The 26446-nt window shown below is 34.7% G+C and overlaps 1 protein-coding gene across 3 annotated transcripts in view; it reads left to right on the top strand.

The window, feature by feature from the left end:
* The window catches only part of PPP1R12A (protein phosphatase 1 regulatory subunit 12A), a 160401-nt gene that overhangs the window by 108477 nt on the left and 25478 nt on the right, over positions 1–26446 (top strand). The window contains exons 6-14 of one of the 3 annotated variants that reach the window (XM_032170823.2): positions 3828–3902; positions 4881–4969; positions 5116–5273; positions 8379–8503; positions 15741–15956; positions 17175–17269; positions 18396–18500; positions 19394–19561; positions 19959–20135. In XM_032170823.2, the coding sequence (XP_032026714.1) occupies positions 3828–3902; positions 4881–4969; positions 5116–5273; positions 8379–8503; positions 15741–15956; positions 17175–17269; positions 18396–18500; positions 19394–19561; positions 19959–20135 (1208 nt within the window). The remainder of the gene's footprint in view (positions 1–3827; positions 3903–4880; positions 4970–5115; positions 5274–8378; positions 8504–15740; positions 15957–17174; positions 17270–18395; positions 18501–19393; positions 19562–19958; positions 20136–26446) is intronic. The other 2 variants (XM_032170824.2, XM_032170825.2) reach the window with 2 other exon arrangements.

The following is a 26446-nucleotide window of genomic DNA, read 5'->3' as shown; positions in this document are numbered from 1 at the left end:
AGATTTTAAAGACTGCTTTTTATAGTGAGGAGCTACATAATGTCTACAGCATTCTAAAGGACTTTGTGTCATAAATATATCCAAATACAAGCCCTTTTTTCATTTGAGAAGTTCTATTTTAAGACCTTGATTTTTAAAATTTTAATTTCATAACTGCATGTATGAATTAGACTTTTTATTGTCTACATTTAAAAATGTCATACATCATGTTCAATCAAAATAAATTACTTTAATTATGTAAGCCTGCCTATGTGAATTGACATTGTCATTTGATACCTTCCTTAGTACTTACAGATTGAAGATTATTACTAAATTGTTTTAAAAATGATATTAAAGATGTGCACTTAAGGTACTACCAGAGTTTAGATGAATTATTTAGTAATAGAAAACATGATTTGGGAAAATAATGTATAATATAGTAAGTGTAACAAATATATGGAAAATCTGAAACTCTACATGGAAGTGGGAGAAATGGTCTAAAAATATTTTGAGATTTCAGTCTCATTTCTTTATTTGCAAACTGTAATACATATTTACTGTCATTTTAATTCATTATTATAAATTATGTGATACAGACCTTAAATATAAAGGTTTTTATTTGCTTTCTTTATTAAAATAATCGCTTTACTAGAATGTATCTAAATATTGTTCTTCTTTAAATATTGACTAGAATGCTTTTCTGGTTGGAATTTCTGTTACCGAATTAATACAGTGGTTAGCAGACAAGTTTTTAGATTAATATAACTGTCATTATAAAGATTTAAATGAATAACAAAGCTATTTCTGCTATTAATGGACACAAGAATTTTTTTTACCCTAATGCCATCTGAATTTATTTTTATTTTTGATAAAGACAGAATGACACACTAGTAGAGACGTAAATTGTATTCCCACTTTCTCTTAATGACCTGTATGACCTTGGGCAAATACCATGCACTCAGACTGAGTTTCTTCATCTGTACAGTGAGAATCATTCTAATACTTGTCCCAGCTACATTATTCGTTGTTGTGAAGATGAAGAGGTTGTACCTAAAAAAAAATTTGGTTAGAATAAGTGAATAAAGAAAAATGAAGAAGCTATGAAGTTAGACTTATAATGTCTCTAGTGTGTTTGTGACTCAGTAGATGTATTGGACTGATTTTTCTTTTAAGCAGTTATTTTTAAGATAGTTCTCTTGATAGAGTTCTTATGTTCTCATACCTCAGCATTGTGTCCTCATTTGTTGCCTGGTTGCTTTAAGTGACACTGCTTATATACTATAATGTGTTTTATCAGTGAAGCATAGTAGCCTTATAGTAGTTAAGAACCAAATAATGTTTATAACTTCACGACCGTTAGCTTTATAATTGTGCTGCAGATTGTTTAAAGAGCATGTTTAAGTTGCTGAGTTAAATTGATGAGTGTGCTTTTTTTGAAATTAGAAATTCTAATAGCCCATATTTTACTCTAGTTTGATTCTGTATCAGCTGCTGTTTGCAAAGTAGATTCATTTATCAAGGGAGAAAGTGAAAATATAGGTTAGTAGGGTGATCCAATTTCTTATGCTTAAAGGGGAGAGTTCCTTGATTATTAAAGTGACTCCATTGCATTTAACTGCTACAAAAATTTAATTACAGTTCAAACATTTTCAAGGTGGAGTAGTTCATTCATGAGAAGGGTTGATAATGCTTAAAATGATATTTAAAAAGAAGTCACTGAATTATTTCCACATAACAATCTTAAACACACTTTACGTTAAATGTATAGCATTATTATCATTTTATAACATCAGTTATATAAAGCATATGATATAGCAAAACTAGAATTAATATGTATTTCTAATTTAAAGGGCACCTTAAGTTTTGAGCCAGTTATTTGATTTCAGAACTATTTATTCTTCAGGAATTTAAATCTTGGCTTCTATTTCCCAAGATTGAAATGGGAGGAAAGTTTATTAAAACTAAAACTTTTTATCTTGGACTGAGTGGGAAAGGATAGATTGTCTCTTAAATTCCTACTGGAAAGACTTTCTAGCAAGAAAAGGCAAGTATGATAAGTATTTTTGAATCTTGTAAATTTATATACATACTCACCTATTTTGAAAAAGCAGTATTTTATATACTTTGAAGATATATACTTCATAGGGCTGGGCACAGTGGCTCATACCTATAATCCCAGCACTTTGGGAGGTGGAGGTGGGCCTGAGCCCTGGAGTTCAAAACCAGCCTGGGCAACATGGTGAAACTCCATCTCTACAGAAAAATACAAAAACTAGTCAGGCATGGAGGTGTGCACCTGTAGTCCCAGCTACTCAGGAGGCTGAAGTGGGAGGATCACCTGAGCCCCAGGAGGTTGAGGCTGCAGTGAGCCACGATCATGCCGGTGCACTCCAACCTTGGTGACAGAGCGAGATCCTATCTAAAAAAAAAAAAAAAAAAAAACGGTGTCTTTCATAGACAATGGCTTTTTATTTTATTAACAGACAATGGGAAAACTAGCTCAGATATTGGCTAGCTTATAGTTTGTTTTATAGTGTTTGGAAATTAGCTCCTTTCTGAATAGATGTTTACATCCTGATATTGGTATAGAAACGAGGGTTGTTGTTTCTAAACGGAAAAATTAATGTGATTTTAGAAGCTATTATTTCTTATCCATTCTGATCTTGTTGTGGATATAGGAATACTATTAAGAAATTTTAACTTTCTTTCAGAATTATATTTTTTGTTGCTAGAAACATTTTTTTTCTGTGAAAGGATTATATACTAGATAACATACAAAGAAGACTATATTCTAAATAATGAACTTGTGAGCATCCTGGAAACTTGTACAGTAGGGCTATTATAAGGACTAATGCAGGCAGCAGGAAACATTCTTACTATGTTTAGTCAACAGCTCTTTGAAATTTTCTCTTTCATAGTGAATTAAAATGGATTGACACATGTTCATCTGGACTAATTTTAAAAATTAAGCCATACCTGTGGCTGGCTGAATGTTAAACAGCTTAAATATATATATATTTTTAATTTTATTACTCTACCAAGAATTTAATTTAGTTTTAGGAAGTCATCAAAAAGAAAAAGGCCTCAAAAGGTTAAATTACCCAGTAATTTCGCCCTTAACTGTATGTTGAAGAAAATGAAAACAGGTGTCCGCACAAAAAGTTGTATATGAATGCTCATAGCATTATTCATCATCGGCAAAAAAAAAAAAAAAAAAAAAAATGCAGATGTCCACCTGATGACTAGATTAGCAAACTGTATATATCATGCAATGGAATATTATTCATCAAAAGAAATGAAGTGATACATGCTATAACATAGATGAACCTTGAAAACATGTAGAGTGAAAGCCAGTCACAAAGAACCATATATTGTATGATTCCATTTATATGAAATGTCTAGCATAGGCAGATTTATAGAGACAGAAAGTAGATTAGTGGTTGCCTTGGGCTGGATGCAGACAGTGACTACTAAAGGGTATGTTCCTACTTCTTAGGGTGATAAAAACATTTGAAATTGATTATTTTGATAGTTGTACAACTCTGAATATCCATAAAACCACTGAATTGTACACTTTAAATGAGTTATTTGTATGATATATGAATTATATCTCAATAAAGCTGTTACCAAAAAAATAAGGGGAAATATTCTCAGCTTCTGTCTCACATAAATTTCACATACATTGCCTTAGAGTTGTATGTTTTTACCGTAGTTATTGTATCATTTATAACCACTGTAAAAAATGTTATCCAACTTCTTTATATAAAATTATACAGAATTACTGAAGGCATTTTATGATTTATTGACTTTTGACCATCACCATCCATCCCCCCTTGTTTCCTACGTAGGGCCAAACAGCCTTTGATGTAGCAGATGAAGACATTTTAGGATATTTAGAAGAGTTGCAAAAGAAACAAAATCTGGTATGTTTGATGACTGTCTAATAATTGCCTATATTACTTATCTCAATAACTTTGAATTTGAGACAATTACAAAAGTATTCTTGTGATGTTTTGTACTTTTTGGTTTTAAGTTATCCTTAAGTTTCACTAAATGATAGTGAAAGAGAATAAAGGGTGGTGATATTTAGCCTTTTGTGTTGCTTATCCCCATTTTTATTTCCTCCCCTTCTCAAAATGCATCCTTACATATGTCCTCAAGAATAACATGTTTTTATAATTTCATTAGAGGGTTTTACTTAAAAGATGGAATCTATAAAATCTCATATATCCAATAGCAGATCCTAGATAAGCAAGGAGTTATGTCACTAGAAAACAGTTTTTTTTGTTGGTTTTTTTTTTGTTTGTTTTGTTTTTTTTTTGGAGATGGAGTCTCACTCTGTCCCAGGGTAGAGTACAGTGGCGTGACCTCAACTCACTGCAACCTCCACCTCCTGGGTCTGAGCAATTCTCCTGCCTCAGCCTCCTGAATAGCTCGGACTACAGGTACACGCCACCATGCCCGGCTAATTTTTTGTGTTTTAGTAGAGATGGGGTTTCACCGTGTTGCCCAGGCTGGTCTTGAACTCCTGAGCTCACGCAATCCTCCCGCCTCGGCCTCCCAAAGTGCTAGGATTACAGGCGTGAGCCACTGTGCCCAGCCAGAAACAGTTTTTTAAGTAAAATATCCTCAGCCAGCCTAAGTGGTTATCTCAACTTTTTCAGTAAAGTTGGAGGGATGTAAAAAATCCATCTTAGTCCTGCATGGAGCTTTTTAATTGTCTAGTCTATTTCATTCTTTATTCAAGCTCTTTCCTTTTCAGGTAAAACTTAATTTATTTATTTCTTTGTTTTGTCTTATTTAATGTCTGAAAAACTACTTTGTTATTATTTTAAACTCTGCATCTTAGTAATAGTATTTTAATAGTTTTCTTATTTTCCTTTGCATAACTTTGTATAAAGCTCCATAGTGAAAAACGGGACAAGAAATCTCCACTAATTGAATCAACAGCAAATATGGACAATAATCAGTCACAGAAGACCTTTAAAAAGTGAGTAAAATATTGAAGTACATTTGTTACTTTTGTGAATGAGCTGGCATAGTGGCCACAGGCATGATTATTGTGGATCTGGGAAGAATGAATATATTTTAACCTTTTGTGTTTCTAATCATTTGAACACTGTTTTCCTTTAACAGCAAAGAGACGTTGATTATTGAACCAGAGAAAAACGCATCCCGTATTGAATCTCTGGAACAAGAAAAGGTCGATGAAGAAGAAGAAGGAAAGAAGGATGAGTCTAGCTGCTCTAGTGAAGAAGATGAGGAAGATGACTCGGAATCAGAAGCTGAAACAGGTAAAGTTAAAAGATAAATGCATTTTCGTTGAATTTTGTGGGAGTGTAAAATAAGACAAGATCAGACGTAATTTTTAAATTTTTCAGACTGATTTGCTACTTGTTTAGATACCTGCCACGCTACTAAATTATCTTTCAGTGAATGCTAGAACTTACATATAGTTGTGAATTTATTATTATTTAATTATCTGGAGGCTGTTGTTCACCTCTGCATTTTGCGGACCTATATTTAAAGAAGTTGCAGAGGCTTCTAAGACTCCTTAGGTACAGATAGGTTGTGAGTGGGTTCTCAGCAATTCAGAAATGCTCCTGTTCCTTCTGAGGTCCAAACGTCCAGGATGCCGGTCCCAACAGCATCCCAAATTTTCCCTAAGAAATAGTAAAGTAGGAATGGAGTAAAAAACTCTTTCCTGTGAGGGTGTGGGGGAGTTTGCTTTGTTTTGAGAAATTTTAAAGATACAGAAAAGTATAATATAATAAACAAACATTCATATTCCAACAACCTAGACTTAAGACTTTAACTACTGTGACATTTAATCATATTTACTTCAATTTTTAAAATAAAGTTAAAACATTATAGATGTCTTTTTTAGTCACCCACCCTAGTCTGCTTCCCTTTCCTTCCTTCAAAGGCAATCACTATCATGAGTTTTTTCCTGTAATCTTCTAGTTCATTTTTATACTCTTACATATGTGTATTCATATGTAACATATAACAGTTATAATATTGTTTTGTTTTTTTTAATATGGTAGGAATTATTATACATCTTGTTTTTTTTCACTCAAAAGTTGTTTTTTATATTTGTCCATAAATCTATTTCTATAACTTTATCTGCATTTTTTTTTAGCTATTTTATATGTTATATTAAATATGTCTGTTTCCATTCTGATGAACATTTACCTTATTCTCAAACTCCTGGGTTCAAGTGATTCTCCTCAGCTTCTCCAGTAGCTGGGACAACAGGCACATGTCACCATGCACACCTAATTTTATTTTTGTTTTTTGTAGGGTTAACTATTTTGCTGAGGCTAGTCTTGAACTCCTGTCCTCAAGCAGTTCTCCCACCTCAGCCTCCCAAAGTGCTGGGATTACAGGCATGAGCCACTGTGCTCAACCTATAGCCTAAAGTTATTTTTATGCAGTTAATCTCCCTGGGAGACATTACTTAGCTCTCAGTCTGTAGTCAAGTATATCATTACAAATTAAACTTTGTGCACAAGAGCGTCAAGACTTGCACCCAGACCTCCTAACTTGTATTTTAAGTCTTTACTACTTATGTAGTATAATTCAAGAACTAGAAGTCCAGGCATCTCTTTCAAAGATTTCTAGGTTTTTGTTCACTAAATTTTTTCTTCATTAGCCCTTGTTTGTATACAAGTCACTGTTCAATGTTAGACACCAAGGAAGTATTTAAAACAAACAAGAGACCTTAGGCCAGTTTTACCACTAACCAGCAAATCTTCTGCTATCTTTTGGTTGAATTTCCTTGACTATAAAATGAGAAAAATAGGGCTATATGACCTGGATCGTTCTTAAAACTCTAGTATTCTATTAAATATAACTAATTACCATCAAATTGCATTGTATTTGTTCCCAGTTTGGAACTGAAACGTACTAATTGCTCTCAGTTTCTCACTGAGCTAACCTTAAATGTTCCTCTGAAGCATTGTACTATGATAATTTTGTTCTTCCTGTTGCTAGTGGTCAGTTGTGCCAGGAAAATTTGACTGTCTCAAGAATTAATCCATGTAAACGCTGTGTGGTTCCTTTCCTCTCACTCTTTTAATATCAGCTAGGCTTTATCATACTTTATTTGGAAAGCTTGAGAAAGCAGCCATTTCCCGGTAGAGCTACAGCTTAATTTGACAATTTGTAAACCATTTGTTCTTTCTACTTTTTGTAAGGTTATTTCCTTGGGAAACTATTTGACGTAAAATAACTATTTTGCTGGATTTTGTAAAATAAATTATTTGCCAAAACAGTTTTTCTTCAGTGTTCTTTCTCTTCTCATAAAGCAGATAAAAATGAGGTGCAACCATAAGTTTTAGTTACCTTTCAAACAATTTACAAATGTGAAAGGTAGTTGAGAAAATGAGAAAGAGAAGTCCATTTTTTTGCTTTTAGGGTTCTTTCTTCTAGGATTTTTTTGTTCTTTGTTGAAATCAAATGGATAGAAAGACTATAGCAATATTAATAACATTTATAAAATAAGTTGGATGGTGGGGCTGGGTGCTGTGGATCATGCTAGTAATCTCAGCAGTTTGGGAGTCCAAGTCTGGAGGATTGCTTAAGCTCACGAGTTCAGGACCAGTCTGGGCAACATGAGGAAGCCCTGTCTTTACAAAAAATACAAAAATTAGTAGGTGTGGTAGCGCACACCTATAGTTCCCAGCTACTCAAGAGGCTGAGGTGGGAAGATCGCTTGAGCCTAGGTAACAGGCTTCAGTGAGCCAAGATCATGCCACTGTACCCCAACCTGGGCAACAGAACAAGACCCTGTCTCAAAGTAAATAAATAAGTTGGATGGTGGTACATGGGGTTTATCTTATTTATTATTTATATCTCCTACTAGACTGTAAGTGAAGGTATTTTGTCTTTTCATTGGCTGATATATCCCTAGTACCTAGGGCACTACTTGAAGAATGGGGACACTTACTATTTGTTGATTGATTCTCTATACAGTTAGGTGGATTATTTTCCAAGAAGATGATATTGTGCCCATTTAACTTTAGACTTTTTAGGAGTGGAAAGACATGCTCTTTGGGACATTTAACTGTACTGTTTGACAGGAATGTAAGGTAATTATTGACAAAAGCACTTCTAGATTTCCTTGTTTAAAAGTACAGAAGTCAGATTCTATTTGTGCGTTTTATTGTCAGAAGTTTTGTTGTATATCTTTATTATCTTAACTATTTATTTCAGCATATATATAGAGACAAATCTAGAAGCTCCCTGAAAAACTGACTTGCATAAAGGAATCACAGTGGGGAAAGACTTTTAGTTAACAAAACCTTAAACAAAAATGGAATATAAAATGATTTTTTCCCAGCCATTGAGAACAAATTTATATGGAATCTTGACTCTTAATTGTTTGTCTTTAATAGATAAGACAAAACCCCTGGCTTCTGTAACTAATGCCAACACTTCTAGTACACAAGCAGCTCCTGTAGCTGTTACAACACCTTCTGTGTCATCAGGTCAAGCAACACCTACATCACCTGTTAAAAAGGTAAGCCAAAATTGTATTTGCTCAAAATACGTGTATTCTATTTATATACCACTTGGACTAACTCATTAAAGTAATTCTAAATTTTTATAGTCTCTTCCAAAAATATGTAAGATTTCAGAATATAAATATGTATTTATGTTTCTAAGTTGAATGAGATTTCTTCTGAATCATGTTTTTTTATCCTTTTTGCAATTGATATTACTGTTGATATTATAGTTGGTAGTTAACAAATATTACATACAGTTGATAGTTAATAAATGGCAGAAAGATAAAAATTTTTGTAATTAAAATCAATGATTGTATTAGTTTTTTTTTCTATTGAACTTTTATTTTGAGAAGCTCAGGTTTTATATCCTTTATCTCTATTAAGTAGAGGTGTGCATGTTGATAACTTCACACAGGGTAAGTTGCAAAACCTACTACCACAAGTCAATGAGAGAACTAGAATCTAAATTTTTTAAACTCATAGTACAAAGCACTAGGCAGGCAACTTCGGTATGCCAGTAGGAGCATGATCTCTGAGGTCAGATAAACCAGAGATGAGCTCCTGACTCTACCTTATTAGTTGTTATGACCTTCAGCAAGTTACTTACTATCTTCCTTTTGTATAACAAAATAAAATAAAGAGAAATACAGTTAATATTGTAAGGATTGGTTGAGATAGCCTGGCCAGTAAACTGAATGTGTTTTCAAAATGTTAGTTTCATTTCTTTCTCTTGTCTCTTTCTGTTCTCCATCCCTCTTGTCTCTTCTCTCCACCAAAGCAGTGTTTCCCAGTTAGTGTGTTGATCTTTTTAAGACTTCACATTTTCCTGCTTCTCTGGAACCTATCTTTCTTTTAACCCAAATTAACGATTAAGAGTTTTTGTTTGTTTATGTTTTACCTACTAGTCTCTTTTCAAAAATTTCTCTTCACCCATCCTTTTTTTAATCTTTTTAAAATCATTTCCCTCTCTGTCCACACATCTTTTTTTTTTTAACCAAACCCTTGAAAAATTGATTGCAGTAATCATAACACTTCATGCCTAAATATGTCAGTATGTATCTCCTAGTACAAGGCTATTATCCTTCATTCTCAAAATAATCACACTTAGGAAATTTAACTTTGGTATAATACTATTATTTATGTCACTAATAACTAATATACATACCCAGATTTTCCCATTTGTCCTTTGAGTCTGTTTGTTTTTTAAAATCAGGGGTCCACTTGGATTGTAAATTGTGTTTAGTTGCCTTTGAACTTATTTTGTTGCTCGTTTGACATTATTTGCATGAGTTTAAGAACTGATTGGTTTTTAAATCCTCACAGCATTTCTGTTGTGTTGTTAGTCTTGCCAATATTTGGATTTGGCTTTAGGTGGTCAAAATATAGATCTTTCTGAAATCATAAACTACAGAATAAAAAAAAAAAATCCCTGCTGTTTAGTAATAATCCTTCTGTCAAACTTCCCAAGCAAGGCAGTAATGTAAATTATTAGTGGTAGAAATGTGTTGGTTTCATTGGTACATAGTTTGAATATTGAGAAACTGTATGAATGACTTATCTTACCTTATATATTCCAAAACTGAGGGCTTCTTGAATTCAGTTAGAACTCATGTTCATATAATAATTATGTATGCTTTAATAAGAAATTCTCTAAAAGCAGTATGTCTGCAAAATTTTGAAGACTGTTAATCATCCTATAACTAGCGTCACTATAAACTGCTTTAAAGTATATTTTACTTCTAGAACAACCCCCATGTACTTCTTCAGTGAATACTAAATTCATGCCTGCATCTTTTGATCTGTTTAGACTATAAGGTTATCAGAAATTCCATCTCCCTGGAATACCTAGGCAAGAAACTGGCTATCTTTTTTTTTTCTTTTTGAGACAGAATCTTGCTCTGTCACCCAGGCTGCAGTGCAATGGCACAATCTTGGCTCATTGCAACATCTGCCTCCCAGGTTTAAGCGAGTCTCCTGTCTCAGCCTACTGAGTAGCAGGGATCACAGGCACCTCCACCACACCTGGCTAATTATATTTTTAGTAGAGATTGGTTTTCACCATGTTAGCCAGGGTATTCTCGAACTCCTGATCTTGTGATCCGCCCACCCAAAGTACTGGGGTTACAGGCATGAGCCACTGCACCCAGCACTGGCTCTATGTTGTGGGTATTTGGCTAAGTAATCCCTTTCCTACTATAGTCAAATGATTACGGTAAACTTCCTGTGTTCAATTTTCTTTTTCTCACATATAGCCAACATTTATGGCAATTTAGTTCTCAATTTATACCTAATGCCCTAACTGAAAAGAAATACTTTATAACCTCTGTTAGTATAGTGGGCCAGTAATCTCTTTGCTGTAAAAGTTCTTATTCAAAATCACTCTTGATTCTGTAATTAAGCTAATATAATAACATCTTCTAAATTTGTATATTTAGAAACTATTTTATTCTCAGTTTCAAGCACCATAACTTACTTTGAAGATTATATCGTTTCTTTGTTCTTAAAGTTTTGTAACCAAATTTTATTCAAAATAATCATGTGTAAAAATTTTGCATTTTTTTTTTTTTTTTTTTTTGGAGACAGTTTCACTCTTGTCACCCAGGTTGGAGTGCAGTGGCGCAATCTCGGCTCACTCCTCCACCTCCCGGATTCAAGCGATTCTCCTGCCCCAGCCTCCTGAGTAGCTGAATTACAGACACCTGCCACCACACCTAGCTAATTTTTGTATTTTCAATAGAGACGGGGTTTCATCATGTTGGCCAGGTTGGTCTCAAACTCCTGACCTCAGGTGATTCACCCGTCTCGGCCTCCCAAAGTGCTAGGATTACAGGCATGAGCCACCGTGCCTGGCCTGAAATATTTTTTTTTAATGATGAGGGAGTCGTCTTTTTTTTTTTTTTTTTTGAGATGGAGTCTTGCTCTGTTGCCCAGGCTGGAGTGCAGTAGCACCATCTCGGCTCACTGCAAGCTCCGCCTCCCGAGTTCACACCATTCTCCTGCCTCAGCCTCCCGAGTAGCTGGGACTACAGGCACCCACCACCACGCCTGGCTAATTTTTTATATTTTTAGTAGAGATGGGGTTTCACTGTGTTAGCCAGGATGGTCTCGATCTCCTGACCTTGTGATCCACCTGCCTCGGCCTCCCAAGGTGCTGGGATTACATGTGTGAGCCACCGTGCCCAGCCGAAGAGGGAGTCTTCTTATCAATATTGTATGACTTTTAAAACCTGTTATATTCAGTGATTCTTATACTCCTGTATCTACTTTAATTTAGCATATTAGTATTTTAAAAATTTTTTTCAAGTTTATCTGTAACTTTAGTGACCTAACATACAAATTCCCTTAAACAGATCAATTTCTAATTGCATCTTAAAAGGTTTTGCAATTATCTGTTTTTAGGTTCCCAGTCATGACTCCACTTCTAATATTTAGACAAAGTTATCAAGTTCTCCAGCTTCCTACACTATGTGTGTGTGCACTTGTGTTCATGGCAAGATAGATCACAAAAATGGAAGCACACGAAACAGTTTTACACACTTAATTTCTTTTAATAACTTGGGGCAACTATGGTGAAAGATAGATGTGTTTACTTTAAATGATCTTTCCTTAATTCCTTAACCCTTCCACTGAAATTAAAGAACTGTTTCTTTAGCAATATCAAGCTGATGATTTGTGGAGATGTTATCTATAAAACCATCAGTTTGATTTTGTGCTTAAAATTGTTAACTAACAATAAGTTTATATAAGCCTCTCTAGTCAAAATAAATATTGTTGGGAATCTCTAAAGCAGATTGTCTATTCTTCTATATGGGTGTACATTCCAATAAAATGTAAATGGCATTTTCTTTACTTGATGGTAAAAATTCAGAATTTTTATGGAATTAAGTGTTCTGGTTAATTGAATTCAATGTAATAGCTAATAATTTAACAAAAGACTGCTATGTGCTGTGGGTATATAAAGTATTCCAATCGAAATGTACAGATGTAGCATGATTTAAAAGGAGAAGAAATTATAATTGACTTAAGGTAATAGAATCAGGACATTTTAGATAAATCTTAAAGTAGGCAGTACTCCACCTGAGAGAAGAAGGGCTTATAAAACTTGTTGAAAGGGAGAGAAGAAAAACAATATGAGCAAGTGGGGATAATATAGAATACTTTTGCAGGAAAAATGAATTGTTCCATTTGATTGATTTATAGGGTGCATATATACAAAGTAAACAGGAAAAGTAGAGGCATATTGCAGGATGTCTTCAACTGTAGGGTAACACTTTTATAATTTATTTGATAAGTAGTAGAGAGTCATGGAAGATGTTTGAACAATGCCATGAGAGAATTATTCTTTATAGAATATTATTCTGACAGCACTGTACAGATTTGAAGATGAGAGGCTTATTGAGAAAAGGTTTATTAGAAAGTCATTGAAGTTGCCCACAATGTTAAGAATATGAACTAGAGAAGTGACTCTGGGCTTATAAAGGAGAGGAGATTTAGAGACTTGACCTCTAATTTATGGATGGAGGAAAATGACAGAGAAGGTCTAACATAATTGTGAAGTTTGAAACATAGGAGATTGAAGAGATAACCTTAGTGCCATTAACAGAATTAGGGAACTGAAGAAGAGATGGTTTGGAAGTAAAGGTGTTTTATTTTAAACATACTGAGTTTCAAGTTTTCAGTTATAGTTCTAGATTGTCCACTCTACAAGTAAAATTAGGACTGGAAATTTAGGAGACTGGACTGGAGAATAACACATTTGAGAATAAGCCGACCACAATTAATATTTAGCCTGAGGAAGTAAAGACCCTCCTCCTAATCCCCCAGGAGAAGAAAGTAGAAAGAGAATATGAGAGATCCAAGAGCAGGCTCTGGAAGGGCTAGCACAAGGAAAGTTGTACACACACACACACACACACACACACACACACAGTCAGTCAGTCAAGAAAAGGAATGGTCAGAGTAAAAAGACAAAGGTCAAGATAGCGTCCAGTTAAAAAAAGCCAAAGAAGAGAGTTTAATGGAGGAGGAGGTATAGTTAAGTATTTCAGGAAGGGTTTATTTATGTATCAAGTAAAATTTAAAGTTGCCTTTAGACATATAAAGCAGTACTTAAATCCAAATTCATGTTGGGCAGAGTGGAGGTATATCAGCCATTACAGTGTAACAAATGCCCATTTCAAAATTGATAGTACTGCCTCATTTTTCTCAACTCTAAAATAACAGTAATAGTAGTATTTCATTGGGTAATTATAAGGTTGAAACAGGATAACCCATGTGAAGCACTTAGCTGAGGGTCACACACTAGTAAATATTTGTTAAATGTTAGCTTCAGTTATAACAATAAATGTTATCTGATCTCTGGCTGTTTTATAATGGGGGAAAAACGTTTGTTTCCAGGTTTTTTGTTTGTTTTTGTTTCTGTTTTTTGAGGAGGTGGGAGACCTAATGTGGGCGTTGGCAAACTATGGTTGGTGAGGCAAACCTGGCCTATTACCTGTTTTTGTATAGCAAACTGGTTGGAGAAAAAAATTTAAAAAAAGTCATTGTCCCTAAAGTTTTATTGGTTACAGCCACACTCAATCATTTGCGTATTAATATTATCTGTGTTCCACAAAGCCTAGCATTTACAGTGTAGCCCTATAAACTCACCAATCAATAAGCAGCTGTCTCAGTACCTATCATATTGCACAGAATATTAGAGTTCGCAAACTTTCTTGGTCATTGGAACCCCTAGTGTTTGGTAGGTTTTTTTCACAGTGCCACTGGCGAAAGGAATTGCCTGTTTGTCTCATTAAGTAGTTCGATGCAAGTGTGATCAAAATGGCAGTTTGTGCAGTGTCTGTGAGATGTCACTGTGCTTCTCTCAAAACTAAAATATTCTACAGAGACCCCGTGATTTTGTTGTGACACTCTGGAGCACTTTGGTGCACATTTTAGGAACTGAGGAATGCTTAGACCCTATTGATAGCAATTCATTACTGGAAGTACCAGAGGTATATCTTTATAACAGTTTTGTCCATGAAGTGGCCCTCAAGCATCATCATGGGAGCTTTAACAAGCCCTGTTAACCTGCTTATTATAGCAAATGTTGGCAATAGATATGAAAGAAATTATTTTTAAAAAATTATTAATACCCTATGCTTGTGGCAACTAGTTAGTTGCTATATTCACCAATCTATATAGTTAACTGTGGTTGAGTATAGAAATTCTAGAAGTGAAGTTGATGAAGTAATCTAAAGATAACAGAGGTTGCATTTTTAGGGTTGTTGGAAAGCCCTTAAAACAGCATAAATATTTGTACGTAAAATTAGTTTTTATTATAGTTGAAATAGTTAATGTTTGGTGGGGAAATCAGTAAATTTAAGGCTGTGATGTTAAAAAAAGTATTATAATTGGAAAAATATCAGTTACTAGTGTTTGTTGATTATATTGGACATAAAATTTTTTAACCAGAGTGTATACATGGATTAAAAACAAAATTCATGTGCAGTAGTTTGTTCAGTCACATGCTATATTATCTATATGCCTTTAATTGCTTTAGAAGTTTATTAGATTTTTTTCAGATTATCTCATGCTAAAACTAGAACTTGTTCCCAGTGACTTTTAAAGATTGGATCATTACCCAATTACTGGGGTTTAATTTATTATAAAATTATTTTAAAATGAAGAAAATATTTTTTGTTCATAACTTCCCTTTTCTGTTTTCATGCTTTCAATCTTTATCTCTTTACCTGTCTTATTTTAATTGGCTTTAGTATGATTTCATTGCTCCTATCATGCCTGTGGTGGAATCAGTAGATCCTGCATCATGGAGGCAGGGCTTGCGCAAAACTGGCATTGTTCTTGTGCCCAGTAAGGGTGAAAAATCTATGGTGAGGCATTTCTATGTGCAAGAATTTATATTAGGTTACAACATAACAAGTTTAATATAAATTGGTTCCAAAGATGCATGGTTTTAAGTCCTTATGGTGTGCTCATTTCTGTTTTCTGTATTTGCATCATAATTTTTCTGTGTGATATAAAGTGTGTAGTGTGTTTTCTCAAGTCTAACCCCTAGGAAGGTAGTCTATTTCTTTAAAATTTTTAGATATTTACATTTTTTACTAAGACATTAACCTATTTAGTAAGTGTTTTATCCTGAAACTGTAAACCATAATTTTAAATATATTATCTGTAACATTATTGTTTCCAATTTGACTGATCAGCTTTAAAAATTCTTTTTTCTTTTCCTAAAAAACAAAATAAACACAGTTTCCAACCACAGCTACAAAAATTTCTCCCAAAGAAGAAGAGAGGAAAGATGAGTCTCCTGCAACTTGGAGGTTAGGACTTAGAAAGACGGGCAGCTATGGTGCACTTGCTGAAATCACAGCATCTAAAGAGGGTCAGAAAGAAAAAGATACTGCAGGTGTTACACGTTCAGCTTCAAGTCCCAGACTTTCCTCCTCTTTGGATAATAAAGAAAAGGTAATCTATTTCACAGTCTGGTTTCTATGAAAACTCTTATGGTTTCTTTTCCAGGAACATTAAATCTGGTAGATTTTCTGCTAGTTATCTTTAGATCTAGGTATCAAGTTAATTAACCTTAATGAATTATGTAAGACAAATGTAATTTATACAGAATTATAAATACTGGAAAGATCAGATGTATTTGCCTAAAACATAAATTATGGGACTATACTCCGTTAAAGGAATCTATTATCTTACTTGAGAATTTATAATAGAACTGTATTAAGGAGCAGGCTTATTTTGTTTATTATGATTCAAGAAGCTTTCTGAAGTTTAAAAAACATAGGAACACATTTATTCTAGAATGTTAGTATAATCATAAGTTACATTTATTCAGTATCTGAAAAAAAATGCCAGATTTTTCATCTACCATATTACAAGCAACTTTGTCTTAATGAGTAAATTTAATAACTCTATTTTGAGAGGTGGTATTAATACTGCATTATATAGGATGTACCACGTTTATTCAATACCAGTATTTCTACAGCATATTCAGTGCTTGGACTGTTTTTTGCCTATACAGTTTTCTTTCTCTACTTAGAAATGTTTCCTTGTATCAGAAATTCAGATGAAATTTCTCATCAAGTAATTCTAATATTTTTGCTTTTTTATCAATTTATTGTGCAGTTGGTTTCCAGGTATTTTATGCCAGCTTACTAGGAATGTATCAGAGTGTCATTGTCACTACACACTGTTAGCCATATTTGGATAAATATAATTTAAATAATATTTGTTTTGACTATTTTGATGTATTTGAGAGCATTGATTATCAAGGTTCTAAATAGCTTGTATAATATAAATGCTTGAGACCTCTCAGTGAACCGTATTTGAAAGTTTATTTCTCTGGAAGAAATAAAGATATTTCAGCTTATGACACAGTATTACTTTAATCTGTTATGGAAGTTTTAGAAAAAGTCATTAAAATCTGGAGAAATTTTTTTCCTTTCTTAGGAAAATATTATCTGATTCTGGGCTAAAAGGGGAAAAAAACTAATTTCAACAGGCTGATTATTGATTGACATTAATTTTAGAGTTTAGCTAGGAATTGTTGAAATACTGTAAACTATGATAGCTATGTAATTATACATTATTGAATAACCTTTTCTTAATACTTTTAGCATTGCCTATAGTTAGTACACAAATTAATTTTTACTTATTTTTTTCCCTGTTGTGTAGGAGAAGGATAGTAAAGGAACTAGGCTTGCATATGTTGCACCTACAATACCAAGACGACTAGCCAGTACATCTGACATTGAAGAGAAAGAAAACAGGTGAGTTTATTTTGATTTGCTTTATGCATTCACTATAAAATCTTTATTATCTAGCATTAGAGTTAATACATGAGCATTGTAATTATGTGCGGATATGTATTGTGAGAAGAGATGGAGGATATTCCTGAAGGAGTAAATACCAGGTACATAGTCCTGAGGAGGTGCAGGCTTGGTACGTTCATGAAATAATAGCAAAGAATATGTGGCTGGAACAGAGTAAGGGGAAAGTGGGAGGAGATAAGGTCACGAACTACTACGAGTTCTCTAAATATTTGGAACATTTAGGAAAGGGGAAAGAAGAAGGGAAGGAAAGCCCTTACTTAATCATTTTAGTTTGTTTTAAATATTTTTGTTTAAATATTGTTTAAATATTTTCGTTTGTTTCTTCCTGTTTTTCAGCTTATAGAATTTGATTTTTTTTTTTTTTGAGACAGCGTCTCGCTCTGTCACCCATGCTGGAGTGCAGTGGCGCAATCTCGGCTCACTGCAACCCCCACCTCTTGGGTTCAAGTAGTTCTCTGCCTCAGCCTCTCGAGTAGCTGGGATTACAGGCACCTGCCACCATGCCCGGCTAATTTTTTTATTTTTAGTAGAGACGGGGTTTCACCATCTTGGCCAGGCTGGTCTTGAACTTCTGACCTCGTGACCCACCCGCCTCAGCATCTCAAAGTGCTGGGTTACAGGTGTGAGCCACTGCGCCCGGCCAATAACTTTTTAATATACTTGTAATCATGTTATAATATCTAATTTTTTATTTTTTTCCCCTAAGATCTCATAAGCAGTCTTATATGTTAATATATATTTTTAATAAGCATTGTTTTTTTATCGGCACATAACATACTATAAAGTAGATCTTCTGCGGTTAAGCGTCTCCCCTACTTTATATTTTGTGATCCAAAAGCATATTTCTATAAATATCTGAATTTTCCCCCATACTTAGGGGAAAAATTACACCTTAGGGTATAATCTTAGTACTGAAATTACTTTATCTTCTTGATAAGTATTCCCAAGTGTCCTCCCAAAGGTTCTTTCTAGTTTCAGCTTATACTAATATTTACTAATGTACAGCTTTCTTAATCCTATTTTAAAATTATCTACCAGAATCTGAAGGGTGTTCTTTTAACAGAGATTCTTCAAGTTTGCGAACAAGTAGTTCATATACAAGGAGAAAATGGGAAGATGATCTTAAAAAAAATAGCTCAATTAATGAAGGATCAACTTATCATAAAAGGTAATAATATTATTCTTAAGTGGTTTCTGTGTATTCATTTATAAAAATATGAGGCAATTTGTTTGGAGCCCTCAGTTTAACATCATTTTAAACAAATATGTTTTTATTACATATGAGTTTTTGTTGTTTAAAACTTACTCTAAACACAGGATATATATTTAAAGATAGGTGATAATTTGTTCTTATGCCTATTATATAATTAAGCTTCAAATATTATGAAATTTTTTTAGATCGTTACATATTTAAAAGGAACTCCTTTAGAAGGAACTCCTTGACTAGAACAACTTAAACAGGCCGGTGTCTTAATGGATCTAGTTGTCATTGTTGATCTGGAAAGATTTGCCTTGCCCTGCAACTCAGAGCTATGGAAATGCCTTCAATTGGAATGTTGGTAATATCATATTGAAGAGGAAAAAAAGCCCTATAAACAATTTCTTTACTAAAAGCAACCAAAAAGAAGAATAAGATGTGAACAAGTATCATGTAGGCATTGGTTACTTCCGAGGTATCTGACCCATTGCTGAAATAATTTTCTTCAAAAAAATGTCAATGTCTTGTTTTCCCTGGGTAATACAAAACCAAAGTGTGTTTTTCAGGCTCAGCCTGGCATGACCATATGGTGTGGAATAGTTTCAAAAATGTGAAATATCAGATCATCTTTGTCTTGTTGAGAAAGTTGGGAGGAGGCACTAAAATGATACACTACCGAATTAGTGAAATCGTCTAAACTCTAGCAAGTTGTAGATGCAACTCTTGGTGCTGGAGCTGGTGGTGTATTTAGGAACACAGTTTTTAAATTTTTTTTCTAGCCTTGTAATTTGTATAATGTATAGACATTAACTATAGAATACACATACAAACACATCCTATATAGATATGACTCTTTTGTTTAGTTGCTCCTTTGGTAGAAGACAAGATGATTTGATTAGTTCTAGTGTTCCAAGCACCACATCAACACCAACAGTTACCTCTGCAGCTGGGCTTCAGAAAAGCCTGCTTTCCAGCACAAGCACTACTACAAAGATTACAACGGGTTCTTCCTCAGCAGGCACACAAAGCAGGTAAGTCACAGATACATTTTGTGCTCAGGTCTACTGTGTGCTTACGTATGTGCATGCGTTTTTGTTTAGAAGATTGTGGGGCTCTGGATTTTTTCATTTATCTTGTTAAATTTATTTGCAGACAAAAATTGGTTCCAAAATGAGGCAATTATGCATGTCTGGGGGAAATTTTAAGTTCCTGAACTATGAACTTTCCTTGAATTAGACTGCTTAAAATGTAAATTTCTCTCTTTGACAACTCTGGGTGAGCTTTTTGGTTCATAATTTAAGGATGTCTCACCTTGCGTTTTAAAAAAATCCATCCCTGTAGTCATGTGTTTTCAGCTGCTAGAAAGTGCTTTCATTGTTTAGCTGTTTTCCTTTTCTCTTTTTTGTGTTGCTGCTTATGATGCTATAGTACCTCAAATCGTTTGTGGGCTGAGGATAGTACTGAAAAAGAAAAGGACAGTATTCCTACGGCAGTGACCATTCCTGTTGCTCCAACTGTTGTAAATGCTGCAGCTTCTACCACAACCCTGACTACAACTACTGCTGGCACTGTCTCCTCCACAACAGAGGTCAGGGAGAGACGCAGGTGTGTAAAGGTCATAACAGTACTGCTGATATATCTTGCCCAGTGATCAAAGTTGTTTTTTGTTTTAAAAAAGCTCTTGTGAGGTTGATGCCCATCTCTCCAGTAGACTAATAAATGAAATACCCTGTCAGCTCAGAACTATGTAAATTGATATAACTAGCAATTATTTATATTTAGGCTTTGTGACTCACCTGTGACAGAATTAATGTTTTTTTGTTTAAAGTCAGTGACCAAGACAGTTGTTTTCTTAAACATTTTAGTTTCTAAGGTGGTTTTATTTCAAAGAATTTTTTTTGATGAAGAACTGAAAACACCACACACTTAGGGAAAATTAGATGAAACATGACAAAACAGGTTTTATCATTCTTCTCATTGTTTCCTCCCATTATTAAGAAATTTGAAGGATGTTGAACTGTTTTGTTCCTGTTGATTTGGAGAATTTCTTCTCTTGGTAAGGAAAGACTTCTATGCATAAGTGTTAGCCAAATAATTTTGAGTATGTTGAATACATTCATTTAGTTTTATCTCTGATACATAGAAAGCACTTATTATTTAGATTTTTTCAAAGAGTCTGAATCTATTTTGTGTGCTTAAATATTTTTAAAAGATTGCTCACTTCTTTCTGTTGCCGCCTATTGGCATGGAATCATAGATGTACAAAGGAGCTTACTAACTATCTTTTGGGATTTCCTTGCTTTACCGAAGGAAACTGAGACCCAGAGATAATATGTGACTATTTTACTTTTGTATGGTTTATTGGTGTGAGGGCTGAGGCTAGCCCCAAGATTGCAGGAAAAGAAGTTCAGTTCTTTCTGCTATATTATGCATAATCCCTAGCTTTTTTTTTCCCTCTTAAAAAAAAATAAAACCTTAGGAAACCAAATGTCAGCTTTATTTTTATATTTTATTCTTGCAAAATTAAATTAACTATGTAACTAATTTTTTTTTTTTTACTAAAATACTGACCAGATTAACTTTGTTTTATTTCTGTCACGTAGTAGTTACATACAGAGTTCTTTTTCTCTGTTGCCTAGTGAAGTGCCTGGCCTGTAGTAGTAATGGCCTCACAGTAATATTTGTGTTTGAATATATGAAAAGTAGTAAGTTAGTGTTAACTTTTTCTTCTATTATTGCATCTTTAGTTTTTGCCTATATTTAGGTTTTGTTTCTATTTCTATGGTGAAATTTAGTGGTACTTTTATAATGCCACTGCAAGTGGTTAGTGTTTTGTGATTTGAGTACCAGTATAGGTCATACTATATTTTAATTATCTTCCCTTTTTTCCTATAAACTTGAGTCAGTTTTAGGTTGTTGTAGTGCTTCTCAGTAAGACCACAGAGCCAACAGAAATTAGTATCCATCATTTAATCAAACTTAAATAAGTTTGAGGGTTTTGCTTTTTTTGGTGGTGGGGTTGAGAGGGATTATTGAAAGGAAGAAGGATCAGAAGTTCTTGGTTTCTTACTCCTTACTCTGCCTTGATTCTTAAGGTTAGAATTATCTTTGAGTCAGAAACTCTCCTGTTAAATCAGGTGTTTGATTTATATTATTTTTAACTTCTAGAATCTTTTCTATCTCTAGCATAGAGATTCAGTGCTTTTGAAAATTTCTCCAGTGACAAAACCTAATAAATGTCTCCCCAGAATCATCAGTTGTTTCAGAACAAATTATGATTCTTAACCCACAGATTGTTTATTCTGTTAAAGAGAACTGAGTTTTGACTTTTAGAATTAGTCCTAATTAGTTTTAATGGAAGACACTGAAGATTGAAAATTAAATGCTTGGATATATTTTTAAACACAACAGATTCTAATTGCATAAGAAAAAAATGTGTCTGGCGACATTTTTTCTGGTCTATATTATAGAGGTTTTTTGTTTGTCTTACCTTGTTTCAATGATGTTTGCAGTGATATTAATGTTTGTGTTTTGTTCATGTGAAATAATTGTTTGCAATCTTGAATACATTGTTGGCCTCTTCTCTTTGTCTTTTATTTAAATTTTGTCAATGGTTCTGAAATGTGTATGATTTAAAATTTGCCTAAAAAATGTATAAATGGTGATTTGAGAATATACTGTGGCTAAAACAAAAAAAGTCAACACAGGTATACCCTTTGGGTTGCTCAGAAAATGGTAAGCATCTAAGGAATAAAATTATATACCCTGTATAGTTCTAAGAAAGAGATGCAGTAGGTCAGTGTGATACAGCAATGATAAAGGCAACAATGGGGTTAGGTGGGTATATTCTACCATCTTTTAATGATCAGCTCTTTGCAATTAAAAGTACATAAAATAATACAAATTATTTTTCTTCTCTACATCGTATTCTTAGAGGTCTGCTCTAGATAGGTACCCCAAAGGAGGAGAAAGGAACTGAATATTAGATGGTAATTATCAAATAAAGGAAATGTGTTTATATTACAAATTGATAAGCTTTATTTTTATGCTAATTTGGGATGAATGTCATATGGAAAATTAAAATTATCTGCAGGTGCAGATTTTATGTCTTTTAGTTAGTAACTTTTATCCCCCTAACCTTCATATGTGAAACCAGATATGATAGATTTATTGACTTCCGTGGCAATTTGAAACTGTTGAAAAGGAATCCGGGCTCATTGGGAGAGAGTGTAACGGTTGATAGTACTATTTGCCATGGTACTAAAAAAGAGCCAAGTGTCAATGCAAGTTTCTCTGTTAGACACTAAATATGAAACATTTGACTGTAGTCAAATTTGACAGTAGTTCACGTTCATATTTAGTTTCAGAGCAGCTCATGAAATGCTAAAGTGATGGCATGCACCCTATCTGTCTTGCCATGAACTTCTTTTTTCCAAGACAGGATCTCTGTCACCCAGGCTATAATGTGGTGGTGTGATGATAGCTTCTGCAGCCATGACCTCCTGGGCTCAAGTGATCCTCTCACCTCAGCCTCCTGAGTAGCTGGGACTACAGGTGTGCCATGACACCCAGCTAATTTTTTAAATTTTTGTAGAGATGGAGTCTTGCCATGTTGCCTAGGCTGGTCTCAAACTCCTGGCCTCAAGCAATCCTCCCACCTTGACCTCCCAACGTGCTGGAATACAGGCATGAGCTACTGTTCCCAGCCTGCTATAAGCTTTAACCAGATTAACTATCACATTTAGGTTTCATCTCCTTTTATTTTTTCTTCTCTTCCTTTGGTAGAAGTCCAAAAAGTAATAACTTGCATAGAGCCAGTAGGTACATAAATTAAATGAATGAATGGAAAAAATAGCCATTGGACATTTTCCAGGCTGATATTCTTAGGAGCACTTTTCTGTATTTACTGGATATGCCACAAAATGGGTCAGGGGTGGAGGATTCTCTATTTAAATGGTCTTAGGAAGTACTGAGTTAAGCCAAGTTAATACAGGTTACATCTCTCATTGTATCACAGACCTTTCAATATGTTGTTGTGATTTTCCTAGAGAAGGTTAGAATGTGTAGCATTTCCCTCATTTATGCAATCATTTTCTATAACAAGCCCCTCTTTTATCCCAGAATTAATGTTTCTTAAATTTTAATAAGATTATTAGTTATTCTCTTATTCCTTTTGAATTACTTGTCCCAGGAAACTCACTATAATAGTTATAAAAACATAGTATTTGTTATATCTAAATAAAATTAAAGTCAAAGTATAATAGTGATGGAATTTTCATCTTAATATAAGTATGTTGGATGTCCCATTCAAGTAAAACTCCCTCTTGTGAATTTCTTGACTTAGCTACAAATGTAATTATGTAGAAACAGCAAGAAGAACCAGTTTTCTGAACTAATTTTAAGCAATAAGTAAGAGTTAATTGATGAAATTGAGGCAACTAAGATCTTGCGTGAGAAATTACCTGGTCATCTTAGGGTTAATTATCTAAGGAGGTGAATGCTGACAATAGTGTCATATATTCTAGTTTTAGAGAAACAGATTCCAAAAACTTCAGGGTTGTAGAAAGAAATATGATTTCCTTATATATATAAAAGGAATGAGGGCTCTCTTAAAACAGTTTTGAAAAAATGGTAGATGATTCTAAGGATGTTTGAAGATGTGCTATACCCGCTGAACTGAGAGCTTTAAAGGACACAGAGAAAAGGCATAAAACTCACAGTAAATTCAGAGGTTTGTTATGATTGTATGAATAGTGTTAGGCTAAAAAAATGAATTACAAATTGAGAAGAATGTTAAAGCTAACAAAAGAAAGAGCCTTTTTTTTTTTTTTTGAGACAGAGTTTTGCTCTAGTTGCCCAGGCTGGAGTGCAATGGCGCAATCTCAGCTCACTGCAACCTCCACCTCCCGGGTTCAAGCAGTTCTCCTGCCTCAGCCTCCTGAGTAGCTAGGATTACAGGCATGCGCCACCACGCCCGGCTAATTTTGTATTTTTAAGAGAGATGGGGTTTCTCCATGTTGGTCAGGCTGGTCTCAAACTCCTGACCTCAGGTGATCCACCTGCCTCGGCCTCCCAAACTACTGAGATTACAGGCATGAGCCACCGTGCCCAGCCAAGAAAGAGCCTTTTTTAAAAGTAGCATTTGAGCCGGGCGCGGTGGCTCATGCCTGTAATCCCAGCACTTTGGGAGGCTGAGGTGGGCGGATCACGAGGTCAGGAGATCGAGACCATCCTGGCTAACAGGGTGAAACCCCGTCTCTACTAAAAATACAAAAAATTAGCCAGGTGTGGTGGCAGGCACCTGTAGTCCCAACTACTCGGGAGGCTGAGGCAGGAGAATGGCGTGAACCCAGGAGGCAGAGCTTGCAGTGAGCCGAGATCGCGCCACTGCACTCTAGCCTAGGCGACAGAGCGAGACTCCGTCTCAAAAAAAAAAAAAAAATAGCATTTGAAAAAAGAAAACTCACTAGATCATTGCCTGGGGTTTTGAGAGGGGGATACATGGAATAAACTTAATAAATTTAAACAGCATAGAAGATAGAGATGCAGTTGACCCTTGAACAATGCAAGGGTTAGGGGTGCTAACTCCCTGTTTAGTCAAAAATTTGCGTATAACTTTTGAGTTCCCCAAGTCTAAATTAATAGCCTACCATTGACTGCAAGCCTTACCAATAACATAAGCAGTTGTTTAGCACATATATTGTGTGTTACATATATTATATACTGTATTCTTACTATAAAGCTAGCTAGAGAAAAGAATGTTATTAAGATAATCATAAGGAAGAAAAATATATTTACTACTCATTAAGTGGAAGTGGGTCATCATTAAGATCAGAATTCTCTTTGTCCTCACATTGAAGAGGAAGAGGAGGGATTGGTCTTACTATCTCAGAGGTGGTGGAGGTGGAAGGAGGCAGAGGCACACTTGGTGTAACTTTCATATAAGTGGACCTGCACAGTTCAAACTTGTGTTGTTCAGCAGTCAACTGTACTCTACTTCTGTAAGTGTTCTCTGAGAAATGTGAGCTAGGTGGTGTAATTCAATGAAGCGTTAATGATTGAACTTCCCAAGAAATATTGATTATCAGAGGAAAGTCTTTATGTTGTGTTGCAAGGCTCTGTCATATCTTTGCTTGTTTTACTCTTTAATTATTTACCTTTTTTTTTTTTGAGTCTTAACTCTGTCACCCAGGCTGCGGGGTGGTACAATCTCAGCTCACTGCAGCCTTGATCTCTAGGCTCAGGTGATCCTCTCATCTCAGCCTCCTGAGTAACTACAGGCAATGTACCACATGCCTGGCTAATTTTTCTATTTTTTTGTAGCGACAGGTTTCCTCGTGTTTCCCAGGCTGGGCTCGAATTCCTGGGCTCAAGCAGTCAGCCTGCTTCAGCCTTCCAATGTGCTGGAATTACAGGCATGACCCACCACACCGAGCCTTACTTAACTTTTGACACAGATTACATGCTATTGAAAAGGTGCATACCTCGTGACAAGAGGAAACATAGGCTTAAATTTATAAGAAGAAATTTAGTGAAGATAAATGCCAAGTCCTGTTCTTTATATCAGAAAATCAGTTACTCAGGAGTAACATGCTGATTTAGAAGCTGTTTATATATAAAAAAACACTGGAATTTTTTAGAGCACTCAAAAGTATGAACAATAATATGTTGTCTGACGTGTCATTAGTAAAAGCACACTGACAAGAATGCAGGGAGACCGGGTGCGGTGGCCCACGCCTTTTATCCCAACACTCTGTGAGGCCGAGGCAGGCAGATCACTTAAGGTCAGGGTTCGAGACCAACCTGGCCAACATGGTTGAAACCCCGTCTCCACTAAAAATAAAAAAATTAGTCGGGCATGGTGGTATGCGCAGGTAGTCCCAGCTACTCAGGAGGCTGAGGTGAGAGAATCACTT

The sequence above is a fragment of the Hylobates moloch genome, unplaced genomic scaffold (assembly GCF_009828535.3).
Source record: "Hylobates moloch isolate HMO894 unplaced genomic scaffold, HMol_V3 SCAFFOLD_12, whole genome shotgun sequence".
Taxonomy (NCBI): Eukaryota; Metazoa; Chordata; class Mammalia; order Primates; family Hylobatidae; genus Hylobates; species Hylobates moloch.
This window is presented reverse-complemented; position numbering and strand designations above follow the sequence as displayed.